Source organism: Zingiber officinale, chromosome 9A (genome assembly GCF_018446385.1).
Source record: "Zingiber officinale cultivar Zhangliang chromosome 9A, Zo_v1.1, whole genome shotgun sequence".
Lineage (NCBI taxonomy): Eukaryota > Viridiplantae > Streptophyta > Magnoliopsida > Zingiberales > Zingiberaceae > Zingiber > Zingiber officinale.
This window is the reverse complement of record NC_056002.1, coordinates 8,200,308-8,213,487: the sequence shown is the minus strand read 5'-3', so window position 1 is coordinate 8,213,487 and position 13,180 is coordinate 8,200,308. Positions and strand designations below refer to the sequence as shown.

Genomic DNA, 13,180 nt, shown 5'->3' with positions numbered 1-13,180 from the left:
GAATGTACAGTGGAAACTTGAATCAAAATCGACAACCCATGTACAATTTCAAGATTTTACTTGGTATTCGCCTCTTAAGGTGACTAGTCTAAGGCCTACTACTAGCAATTTTCCTCCACTAAAACAATCTCCTTCTCGAATACCTTTCGGAGTCAGAGAAGCCTTTTACAAACTGTTCTTTCAAGAACTCAAGAAAACAAGAAATGAAAGCAAATACAATGAGTACAAATAACTTTACATGAATCTTACTTTAAAAACTTTCTTGTTACTTGGAATTACCTCTTGTTGGTCTAGAAATATAACAACACTTCGCTCTAAAGCCTCCAATAACTAGATACTAAAATCTCCTTAAGAACCTTCTTTAATAGCCTTCAAGTTGGGGATATTTTTATCTATCAGTCACCTGATCATACCCATCAGTCAATTGAAATATCAAATCTAACCCTTTAAATCTGCAGAATGATTCTTTCTTGACATGTTTGACCGCTATCAGTCGATTGATGAAATGCCACTGCAACAAAAAAAAAATACTAAAAGATAATTGTGAAAAATTATTGTCTATGACCCAAAAAATCTATGCTAAATTGACGCGTTGAGAAAGTTAGGGCACTTAAATACAACGATTAAAAATCATTATCTTTTCTCAAAATGATAATAATTTTTTATCGTTGTGTTTCAAGTGAAAAGACAACAGGTTATAATTGTTGTCTTTAAGTGTCCTATCTTTATAAATGCGTTAATTTACTACAGTTTTTTAGGCCATTGACAATGATTTTTCACCGTTGTGTTTCAAAACAAAAGACAACGGGTTATAACTATTGTCTTTGAGTGCTATATTTTTCTCAACGCATCGATTTACCATGGTATTTTTGGGTCATAGACAACAATTTTAACCATTGTCATTTGCATTGAACCATTATCGTTTCTCAACACACACTAGTGAACAATAAGCCATTGTCTATTTACTAATGTTTGGTTTTTAATATACATCATCCACATATACCTTCATATTTCTGCTAATCAATCTCCGGAACACCTTGTTGATAAACCATTGGTATGCTGCACTTGCATTCTTTAGTCTGAACAGCATAACATTATAATAGTATGTTCCTTCAGCAGTGATGAAGCTAACTTTTTCTTTGTCTTATTTAGCCAAAGGGATTTGATGATAGCCCTGATATGCATCCAACATGCATATCAACTCATAGCCAACAATTGAGTCTACCACCTGATCAATGCGCGGCAGAGGATAGTAATCCTTCGGGCAAGCCTTGTTTAAATCTCTGAAATCCACACATACTCACCACTTGTTCTAGAGCTTAGACACTAGAACCACATTTGCTAACTAGCTTGGGAATTACATTTCATGGATATGCTCAGCTTTAAGTAGCTTGTCCAATTCTACACGGATAATTTGTTTTTACTCGACCCCAAAATCTCTTTTCCTCTGTTTTAACTTAACGAGTGTCTAGGCAGATGTAAAGCACATGCTCTAGTACTATGGACAAGATACCTGTGAGTTCTTGAGGTGTCTAAGCGAACACGTCATTATTGCACGTTAAGTAGGCGATCAACTCTGCTTTGTTCTCCAGGCTCAAATCGGCTGCTATACTTGAGTGGTAGCCTCCGGTCAGCTGGGATGAATTTGCACTTCGTCTTTTTCTTCATAATCTAAAGTTGGGGGTGTTGGAACCCCAAGGTTGTTTTGATGTGATCAACCAAATTATGTTAGGTCTTGTGGTGTTTTAATTTTGTGTCTAAGTGTGCAGGAACTTAGGAGCACAGGAAGTCGAGCAAAAGACGCAACTAGCGAGAAGGATGACTCGGGAGAGAGCCGACGGGCTCGGTGCGTCCGAGGGACGAGGTGCTGCGGAAGAGTACGCGGGCGGACAAGAAGGAAGCGTGCATCGTTTATGAGGGACGAGAAGCCGGAGCGGAAGGTTGCTCGAGAAGGTCGAAATTGGGTTCGGGTGAACCTTATTTCGGTTGGCTGAAATCACCCAAGAGAGCGGAGCCAGAGTGGAAACCCGGACCGAGGTGAGCAGCACCGGAGCAGAGGGCCCGAACCCATTTCGGGCGCCTGGACAGTCCGGGCGCCGGGAGCAATTCCGGGCACCCGGAACCTGATTTTGATTGGATCGCGCTTGATCATGATCCGTTGCGAAGGGGATAAAACTTTATCCCCCTTCCAAGCGCCCGAACCAAGGCTAGAACACAACAAGCAATTGCATATTCTACACTTGTACGCTTCTCTTGTCCAGCTTGTCATTTTTTGTACGTCATTGCTGTAAGAGGCTTCTCCGTCTGAAGGAGATCTTTAGTGTGTGATTCATTCCTTGGATTAACAACCTACTCGGTTGTAACCAAGTCAAATCCGTGAGTCTCTTCTTTTAGTTCCTTTCTTTATTTAATTATATGCAAGTGTTTTTTTAAAAGTTCAAGAAGGGTATTTCTTTTAATTTGTGCAGTGCTAGTCAACCCTTCGATAGTCGACCACTAATGGCCCCCAACAAGTGGTATCAAAGCCAGGACGCTTTATGAGGACTAATCGTCGATCGAAGCAAAGACGATGGCCGGACCAAGCATATACCCACCAAAATTAGAGGGGGAGTTCGCTAGCTGGAAAAAGTGAATGCAGGTATTTTTTCAAAATAGATTTCAATTTACTTTTGATAATGGAGTTTGGTTTTACAGCACCGGAAGGGAAAGAAAAATACCAATGGACGAAAAAGGAGCAGGCCGACTACGTGACAAACGACAAAATAGAGTTTCATCTGCTGAGTGTCCTTCCGCCATAAGAAGTCAACCGGATCGATAACTATGACTCAGCAAAGGAGCTTTGGGATAAGTTCCTTAAACTACATGAAGGGACGCCCGAAGTCAAGCTCGCGAGACGGGACTTACTTCGCAATCAGCTAACTAACCTACGACTTGAAGAAGATGAAACAATTGCGCATCTCCACTCGAGGATTAAGGAGTTCATCATCAGACTATCGAATCTCGGAGAAAAGGTAAGTAACCGAGATTCGCTAAGGTACGTGTTAAATGCATTTCCTAGGAATACGAAATAGACTTCACTAGTAGATGTTTTTATATCTCTAAGGACTTAGAAAATATTACCTTAGAAGAATTATTTTCTACGTTTGAAGTGCATGAATCGAAATGTGCAGGTATGAAGGAGCCAAAGCACAACATCGCACTCAAGGCAGCGAGAGACGAACATGAGTCAGAATCTTCTCTCGACGACGAGGAAATGGTTATGATGGTAAGACACTTTAAAAAGTTATTTAATTCAAGTAAAACTAACCATCCGCAGGGTAGAAAGAAAAGGACGATCAGATGCTACCACTGCAATGAAGAAGGGCACGTCAAAGACAACTGCCCCAAGCTAAGGAATAAGGACAAGGACAAAGGAAAGAAGCCTGTCCAAACAAAGAAGTTCAAGGCACTAAAAGCGACGTGGGACGATACGTCGTTCGAATCGGAAGTCGAGGCCTTCTCCGGACTTGCATTAATGGCAAGTCATCAAGATGAGGACTACGATTCAAGCTCATCCAAAATGAGCATCGATAAAGGGGGAGCTATGTCGGAAGAAAGCAGCAGTTCAGGGGGAGCCACAGATAACGAGATCGACAAGGTAAGTCAGGTACGATCTCTTCCTCCTGATAAATTATTTATGTTTGTTAAAATATTAACTAAAGATTGTTGTAAATTAGAAAAAGAGATTAAAAATTTAAAATTAATTCTAACTAAATCTTGCCCGTTAGAAGAGTTTGACAAAATAAAATTAAAAAATGATAATTTGTAAAAAGAAATAAATAACTTAAAAAATCTTGCATGCTCATCTAATACAAGTTATAAAATATTCAATAATCTAAATTGGTATTTTAGATATCACAAGGGACAGATTAGAAATATTTCAAAGAAATATCTCCCTAAGAAATACCTAATTAACCCAGTTGGCTGGAACCTATATTGGGTTCTGAAGTCATGTTTAACTTGAACCTTAATTTAAATTTAGGGCTTTCAGAGAGTTCTTTAAATGTTTAATTTCTTTATGAGACTTTGTCTAGAAGTGGTTGACGATCCAATAACTAAGAAGGCCTAGTACCTCGCCATAGCTTGGAAGTCAAAATATTAAAATAAAATGTTTAATTGAATAATTGATAAAGAATTAAATTATGATCAGTTAATGCTTTAGAAATTTTTTTCGCCCTTGGACAACCGTTTAAAGTAACTTATGTTGGTGCAATCGACATAGTTTTGATGTGTGTGTCAAAAAGTTTAAGTTAAGTTCACCCTTGTATTTGATATCTGTATTTGAGTTGTGCAGGTTTGTAGGATACACATATGACTCAGGTTGATGGCTTCGGGTTCGATGAAGGATGAAGCATCCGAGGGACCGTGGACAAGGTAGCGAGGACAAGGGCCGAGGGAAGCGACTTTGAGGCATACACGAAGGATGACATTGGGGATGAGCCGCGGGCTTGAATACATCTGAGGGACGAGAGCCAAAGGAAGTAGGCTTGAAGGCAAGAGGTTAAAGCTGCAAAGGAAGCGTCAAATGAGTCGTAAGGGTGAGGGTATGAGTGCATGAGAAATTATACTCGGAGTAAAATCCTAGGTTTAGGGTTTTACTGTAGCATTACTATAGCAGTACTATAGCAGTCGACTGCATGTTTTAGCAGTCGACGACGCAATCGACTGAGTGAGAACAGAATGGTTCTGTTCGTTCGGTCAGTGTGGATCAGTCGACTACATGTTTTATCAGTCGACTGCACCAGTCGACTGCATGTTTTAGCAGTCGACTGGTAAATGATCGTTGGCATACTGTTGGTGCTGTGAAGTAGTCGTTGGCTACCTCCAACAGTAACACCAGTCGACTGATGATTTTGCTAGTCGATTGGTACCGAGATGAGTTGATATGATGATCAACTCTCTCCTCTTATTTATAGGAAGCTTTGGGGCTTGAAGGAGACTACTCATGCTTGTTGAATAACTCCTTAGCAATTGTCCAAAGCTTCCAAGCCATTCTCTTCCTCCTAATCTAAGTCTTCATCTTGTAAGAGGAAGAGAGCTTTGTGAGAGGTTGTACTCCACCAAGAAGGAGTAAGAGCTAGCCGGAGATTGCCGAGGATTGATCCACCAAAGGATCAAGGATTTGTCCACCTCAAGGACACGTCGTGGAGTAGGAGTAAGCAATCTCCGAACCATGTAAAGGATTTGTGTTAGCGTTTGTGCTTTCTTGTTTGTTCTTATTGTTTTTGTTTAGTATATTCCGCTACGCACTAACACCTTGTAGAGAAGAAAGTAAATTGGGGGTGACCTAGCTATCCAACCCCCCTTCTAGCCGACCACCAATCCCTTATAAGTGGTATCAGAGCGAGGACGCCCTTCAATGGACTAATCGCCGAGAAGAGCACTTCATCAAAATGGCCGGCTCAAACATTCATCCAACCAAATACGAAGGGGACTTCTCTTGGTGGAAGAAGAGAATGGAGGTATTTTTCGAAACCGATTTTGACATTATGTTAATCATGAAAAATGGGTTCGAAGTGCCTAGGGATCAAGACAATAAGATACTTGAGAAAACAAGGTGGAGCAAGAAGCAAAGGGAAGAACATTTAGCGAATTCTAAAGCCATATATCATCTACTAAATGTCCTTCCCCAACAAGAAGTAACAAGGGTTGGAACCTATTCAAGCGCCAAGGAGTTATGGGAAAAGCTAGTGGAGCTTCATGAAGGGACATCGGAAGCGAAATTGGCAAGAAGAGACCTCCTTCGAACTCAACTCACCAATATCAAGCTTGAAAAAGGGGAAAATGTATCAATTTTACATTCTAGAATTAAGAAAATTTTAAATGGACTAACAAGTGTAGGTGAGACACTTACAAACTGAGACATCATAATGAAAGCCATCAATGCTTTCCCAAGAACCTCAATATGGAGCTCCATTGTAGATTCATTCTACATTTCAAAGGATCTAGAGAAGAGCTCGCTAGATGAATTCTTCTCAACTATGAAGCTTCATGAGACACGAGTTGAAAGGCTAGATGGAGAAAGATCAAAAGTAGTAGCCCTTGTGGCAAATAAGGGAAAGGGGAAGAAGAAGAAAGCTCCATCTCCATCATCTTCCGATTCCGAAGAATCAAGCGCTTCAATGGATAGCGACCAAGAGACGTATATGGTAAGAAAAATGAGAAGAGCATTTAAAAACTTTTCAACTAACAAATCTCATGCTAGGAAAAGCTCAAGAAGCAAAAGTAGAACAAGGAGGATCATTTGCTACAATTATCAAGGAGAAGGACACATAAGAGATGATTGTCCTCTCTTGAAAAAGAAGGAAGGAAAGAAGAAGGAAGAGAAATAGATAAAAGAAAAGGGGAAGAAAGTAAAAAATCTAAAGGCTACATGGGATGATGTATCATCATCGGAGGAAGAAGAGCACCATATAGTCAATTTTGCTCTAATGAGAATTGATGATGTAGCCTCCACCTCATCCGAACAAGAAGAAGGAAGGAGCTCAAGTGAAGATGAAGAGGGGAGCTCAAGTGAAGGGGGAGGTCAAACTTCGGATTTAGACTTCTCGGTAAGTGAGGTACATAACCTTCCTCCCCATATTTTAATTAAAATTATTTCAAGTACAAATGATGATTTGTTCAAGGCTAAAAGGAAAAAACAAGTCTTTGAAACATGATATTAGCATGCTTGAGGAAAAATTAGAATCCATGTGCTCTAAGGACAACAATATGCATGCTTCTTCTAATTCTTCAAATGATTCATGTTTAGAAGAGGAAAATAGGAAATTAAGGGAAAAGGTAGAATACCTTACCAATGCCCTTAGAAAATTTGAAATTAGCTCTAAAACCCTAAACATGATCATTGGGAGCCAAAGGGCAAGCTTTAAGAAAAATGGGTTAGGATACAATGAACCCAACAATGAAAAGACCTACCATTGTCTACTTGCTATGGGGCAATCAAAAACCAAGACCATAGATAGAAAATGGATCCCCAAGAAATATTTGGTTAACCCAATTAGAAAGATTTTCTATTGGGTGCCAAAATCAATCCTCAAGGTTTAGGGAATTTTAGGTCAAGTCAACCATAGAAATCATAATTCAAATCCTTGAGAAATGGTTGACTTGAGACCTTAAGGGGGAGCACTTAGCCTTGATAGAAATTCATGATCAAGGGGGCTAAGTAGAAGTTATCTTCATCTCATAATGATTTGCATTATTTTCTAACCTTAAATGTGAGATGATAGGATGATACAAATAATTCACTTATGCTTATGACATCTTGATGAGTTATGAAATGAATCAAGTTTTAGTGATCATAGGCCAACTATGGGGAAAGCAAATGTTTAATTAATGGACATCTTGCCCATAGATTATAGTTGGACATTTTAAATGTTTTGAAAACATTTTTATGTTTTATTTACTGTGGTTTAGCTATTTTGAAACATATGATTGCAAAATAAGATTTCAAATTGATACCACCTTGAGTGATTTTTAAAGTGTTTGAGTTTTTATCAAAACTTCAGAAATATGATGAATTTTCATGAAAACATATTTTTCTTGGTAAAGAACATTATAAGAAATGTGTGTTCAAAATTTCATGATTTTTCAAAATTTTTAAAATTTTCTATGCATTTCTGAAGTTGGCTTTAAAATGTTGAAAATCGGGTTAGTTTGTGCCAGTTGACTGCGACAGATAACAGTCGACTGGTAGCTGTTTTCCAGCACCATCAAGAGCTAGTTTTGGATATTTTTAAGTCCACATTGATACCATAGTATGTGTACATGTTTGGTACAATTTTTGATGGTGTCAAAGGGGGAGAAATGTGAATGTTTAAGTTAGAAACCTAACTATGTGCAACTATGTGTAAAACTTGAAAATTATGGTTGAGAGCATATGTTAAGGGGGAGCTTGGGGTATTATGCTTCATGTTTACATATTGCTTCTAATTTTCATGTTGATATTTATGCCTAACTTAAACATATTGCCACACATCAAAAAGGGGGAGATTGTTGGTGCAATCGACCTAGGTTTTGATCGGTACGATCATAGTTTTGATGTGTGTGTTAAAGAGTTTAAGTTAGGTTCACCCTTGTATTTGATATTTGTATTTGAGTTGTGCAGGTTTGTAGGATATACATGCGACTTAGGTTGATGACTTCGGGTCTGGTGAAGGATGAAACATCCGAGGGACCGTGGACAAGGTAGCGAGGACAAGGGCCGAGGGAAGCGACTTTGAGGCATACACGAAGGATGACATTGGGGATGAGCCGCGGGCTTGAATACATCCGAGGGACGAGAGCCAAAGGAAGTAGGCTTGAAGGCAAGAGGTTAAAGCTGCAAAGGAAGCGTCAAATGAGTCGTAAGGGTGAGGGTACGAGTGCATGAGAAATTATACTCGGAGTAAAATCCTAGGTTTAGGGTTTTACTGTAGCGTAACTATAGCAGTACTATAGCAGTCGACTGCATGTTTTAGCAGTCGACTGTGCAGTCGAACGCGCAATCGACTGAGTGCGAACAGAATGATTCTGTTCGTTCGGTCAGTGTGGATCAGTCGACTGCATGTTTTAGCAGTCGACTAGTAAATGACCATTGACATACTGTTGGTGTTGCGAAGTAGCCGTTGGCTACCTCCAACGGTAACACCAGTCGACTGATGGTTTTATCAGTCGACTGGTGCCGAGATGAGTTGATATGATGATCAACTCTCTCCTCTTATTTATAGGAAGCTTTGGAGCTTGAAGGAGACTACTCATGATTGTTGAATAACTCCTTAGCAATTGTCCAAAGCTTCCAAGCCATTCTCTTCCTCCTAATCTAAGTCTTCATCTTGTAAGAGGAAGAGAGTTTTGTGAGAGGTTGTACTCCACCGAGAAGGAGTAAGAGCTAGCCGGAGATTGCCGGAGATTGATCCACCAAAGGATCAAAGGTTCGTCCACCTCAAGGACACGCCGTGGAGTAGGAGCAAGCAATCTCCGAACCACATAAAGGATTTGTGTTAGCGTTTGTGCTTTCTTGCTTGTTCTTATTGTTTTTGTTTAGTATATTTCGCTACGCACTAACACTTTGTAGAGTAGAAAGTAAATTGGGGGTGACTTAGCTATCCAACCCCTCTTCTAGCCGGCCACCGATTCCTTACAACTTAGTGTTGGAGTGTATACTGAAAGCCTAAGCTTTGTAAACATTCATTATGAATAAAGAATCACATTTGGTCTAATTATCTACATTTGTTTGTAGTTGTTCATTTAATTTATATTGTAGATAACATAGTATGTGGTGTCACATACAGAAGATGATGTTATCAGTACCTTATAAATTATAAACAGTAGCTCACGACCAGAATGGAAAGGAACAAACCATTAGAAGGTCGTAGTGTAATTAGGTATTAGTTTATCTTGACTATATAATTACACTAGTACACTCAGAGTGTATTGAGTAGGACCATTTGAGGTCGTTCTTTTTATACTGACTTTATAAAGGAACAAAGACCTCAGTTATTATGGAAGTGTGTGCTCTTAATCCTAATATAATAACAAGCACATATGTTTGATATTTATTTCTTTAATTTATCAATGGGTGAGATTTAGTTCGATGAATCAATAAACCCGATAAATTGGGAAATGGTATCACTCATAGTGTGTGTTATTGATTATAGAAGGAAGCGTGTCCTAGTGATACTAGGTTGATAATGTCCTCAAGAGGAGCTCATAAAGATTGTCATGTTAAACCTGCGGTGGATTTAGTCCGACATGATAATAAGGTTGAGTGGTACTACTCTTGGACTTAGATATTAATTAAATGAGTTGTCGATAACTCACTTAATTAGTGGACATTCGATATCTTAAACACGGGAGACTAACACACTCATAATAAGAAGGAGCCCAAAATGTAATTTGGGATTGGTGCGGTAGTTCAATGATAGTTCGCTAGTGGAATGAATTATCATTGATAAAATTAAGTTGTGTGTTCGGGGCGAACATGGGATGCTTAATTTTATCGGAGACCAAAACCAATTCCTCCTCTCGGTCCCTATCGTAGCCTCTTATTTATAGAGTACTATACCCACATATACTCACCTTCTATACCCACCTAAAGGGGGCCGGCCAAGCTAGCTTGGGAACCAAGCTAGGCCGGCCTAAGCTGGGTTTAAGGTGGCGGCCCTAGCTTGAACCCAAGCTAGTAGGGCCGGCCATAATTAATTAAAAGAAAATTTAATTTTAATGTTTATTATTATGTGGAAGATTTAATTTAAAGAGAATTAAAATTAAAATATCTCTCTTGTAAAAGATTTACAAAGATTAAAGAAAGAGATTAGATCTCTTTCCTTATTTGTAGATTGGAGAGATGTTTTATTTTCTCTTTAAAATTATTCACATGTTAATAAAATTAAAATTATAGATATTTCCTTTTATAAACCATGAAGAGATTTTAAAGAGAAATTTTATTTTTAAAATTTCCGGAAACAAATAAGGAAAGTTTTAATTGTTGATTGAAACTTGTCCAATTTGCTTCCTATTGATTTGGCCGGCCATCATTGTTTAATTGGGGAAATATTATTTTATTTTTCTCAATTAAATCATGTCAAGGAAATTAAGGAAAATTTATTGTAATTAAATTTCCTAATTTACCTAGGCCAAGGAATATAAAAGAAGGGTTGAGGTGCCTTCACAAGACACAACATCTATTATTCCTCTCCCTCTTTTGTTCCTTGGTGTGGCCGGCCATCATCTCCTTCTCTTCCTCTTGTGGTGGCCGAACCTCTCCCTCTCCCTTGGAGTTCTTGTGGTGGCCAGATACTACTCGGAGAAGAAGAAGAAGAAGGAGAGAAAGCTAGCATCTCTTAGAGCTTGGTTAGTATTTTGGTTTTTCTCCTTGGTAAAGCTTTTCTTTTGTGGCCGAACCTTGCTTGGAGGAGAAGAAGGTGGTTGGTGGTTTCTCATCTTGGAAGATCGTTGTCCACACAACGTCCGAGGTTAGAAGAGGAATACGGTAGAAGATCAAGAGGTTTTTTCTACAAGGTATAACTAGTAATTTCTATTTCCGCATCATGCTAGTTATTTATGGAAATAATACCAAATACAAGAGGCTTACGTTCTACTATTTCGAATATATTTTTTCGAAGTTGTGTTCTTTTGTTTCTTTCTTTTCCTTGTGATTTGATTGTTCTCTTTGGTTAACCTAAAGTTATTTTAGGAAATTAAATATTAGCTTTCTATTAAAGGTTTTGTCTAGTCGGTGGTGGTTGCTCCCATATCCAAGAAGGCCATGTGCCTCGCCACGTCGAACCTTTTATGGAAATTAATATTTAATGGAATTAATAACTTAAGGAGACTTGGGTCGAACGTGTTAAGTTCCGCAGGAGATCCAAGTCAAAACCTAAAAGAACAAATAGATTAAGTTTTGGATCAAACGTGTTAAGTTCCGCAGGCGATCCAAAATTTAATTTAAAAGAACACATGGTAGCTAGGAAAAGGTTCAGACCTTTGTACAAAATTTTTGTACAGTGGAACCTATAGGTTTTCCGAGTAGCAACCAACACTTAGACCCTGCATGTTCGCACAAATATGAGATTTACTTCCAGAATCTATGACCCATGATGAAGAAATTGAAAGATTGCACTCTATCATAAAGATACCTGAAGCATCCGCTCCACTGGCATTCTTCTTCATGAAAATATAGCAGTTTTTCTTCCAGTGACCTTTCTTGTCACAATGGAAGCACATGACCTCCTTCTCATCAGATTGGGGGTACCTGCATCCCTTTCTTAAGCTTCTTATGAGATTGATATCTAGGATTCTTCACTACATTAGCCTTGGGATTAAACTTCCCAGTGCTAGGGCGCTTGTTGGTCTTTCTGACCATCATTGCATGCAGTGAAGGATTTACCTTCATATCCTTCTTAGTAGTTTTCAGCATTACCATCAGATTAGTCAAACTCTTGTCCATGCTGTTCATGTTGAAATTCAACACGAACTGGGAAAATGATAGAGGTAGCGACGACAAGACTAGGTCAACAGCCAAGTCCTGGTCCAACTTGGAACCTAAGCTCTTGAGCCTCTCTATATACCCTATCATCTTGAGTACATGAGACCCAACTTGGTTGCCTTCCTCTAGCATGGTACGAAATAGTGCTTGAGAGGTTTCATACCTCTCTTCTCTCGAACTCTCTTGGAAGAGCTCACGCAAGTGCTGATCAATCTCCCTAGCACTCATGTTCTCATGTTGTCTCTGCAACTCGGGAGACATAGAAGACAACATGATGCATTGCACATCCAGTGCATCTTCCATATGCTGAGAATAATATGACTGGTCTTCGTTTGAAGCATTGGGTGAAGGCTCTTTCAGTGGTTCATCTTCGAGCACGTAAATTTTTCTCTCGTGTCTTAAGATGATTTTTAGTTTCCTATACCAATCCAGGTAGTTGGAATTAAGTGTTAGGATCGATGGTCGCGGCTAGAGAGGGGGGGGGGTGTGAATAGCCGACCCCAACTCTTCGTTTCTTTCTACAAATCAAGGTTAGCGCAGCGGAAATAAAAATAATAGAAACGAAAGCGGAGAAATCAAACCTCAACACGCATCGGTGTAACAAGGTTCGGAGATATACTCCTACTCCTCGGCGTGTCCGTAAGGTGGACGAAGCCTATCAATCCGTCGGTGGATGAGTCCCCGGAGAACCGGCTAATATATATACTCCTTCTGGGTGGAGAAACCTCGCCACAATCTTTCTTGCACCAGCAAGAACAGGAGTACAAGAATACACAAGAAGAAGCAACAATATGAATGTAAAAACAAACAATCTTGCCTTCTCGTCGGCTGTTGATGAAGCAGCAACTTCACGGGCCAAATACAGCAGCAACTGTTGGAGACCCCAGCCGAGGAAGCTCACGCAAAGCTTCAGCTAAGAAGAGCTCAGCAAAGCTCAGCAACAGCAAGCTCTTACAGAAGCAAGAGGTAGCAACTGAGGAGAGGAAGAAGAAGAAGTATTTCTGTAGAAGCCCTCGATCTCCTTTTATAACCTGCACTACAAAGAAGACAGTGAAGAAGACGGAGATAGCCGTTGAATCTCAACGGATATACCTGGACCGATCAGGCTCCACCCTGATCGGTCCGAGACCTCCCTGATCGGTCTTGGGGACCGATAAGGACCTATGCTGATCGGTC

At 39.5% G+C, this 13,180-nt stretch overlaps 1 protein-coding gene across 1 annotated transcript; it reads right to left on the bottom strand.

Moving 5' to 3' along the window:
* Window positions 1-388: 388 nt before the first annotated feature.
* Window positions 389-12,307, bottom strand: LOC122019005. The gene is made up of 2 exons (XM_042576515.1): window positions 11,771-12,307; window positions 389-511 (listed from the first exon to the last, which is right to left on the bottom strand). The coding sequence occupies exons 1-2, from the start codon at window positions 12,305-12,307 to the stop codon at window positions 389-391; spliced, it is 660 nt and encodes a 219-aa protein (XP_042432449.1).
* Between the last annotated feature and the right edge of the window lie 873 nt (window positions 12,308-13,180).

Bases quoted from the DNA above. Each gene is read 5' to 3' on its own strand.
- LOC122019005 (XM_042576515.1), bottom strand. From the start codon at position 12,307: ATGGAAGATGCACTGGATGTGCAATGCATCATGTTGTCTTCTATGTCT. The intron at 512-11,770 runs GTACCCCCAATC...TTTTTGTTGCAG, and splicing joins AGCTTAAGAAAGGGATGCAG to TGGCATTTCATCAATCGACT.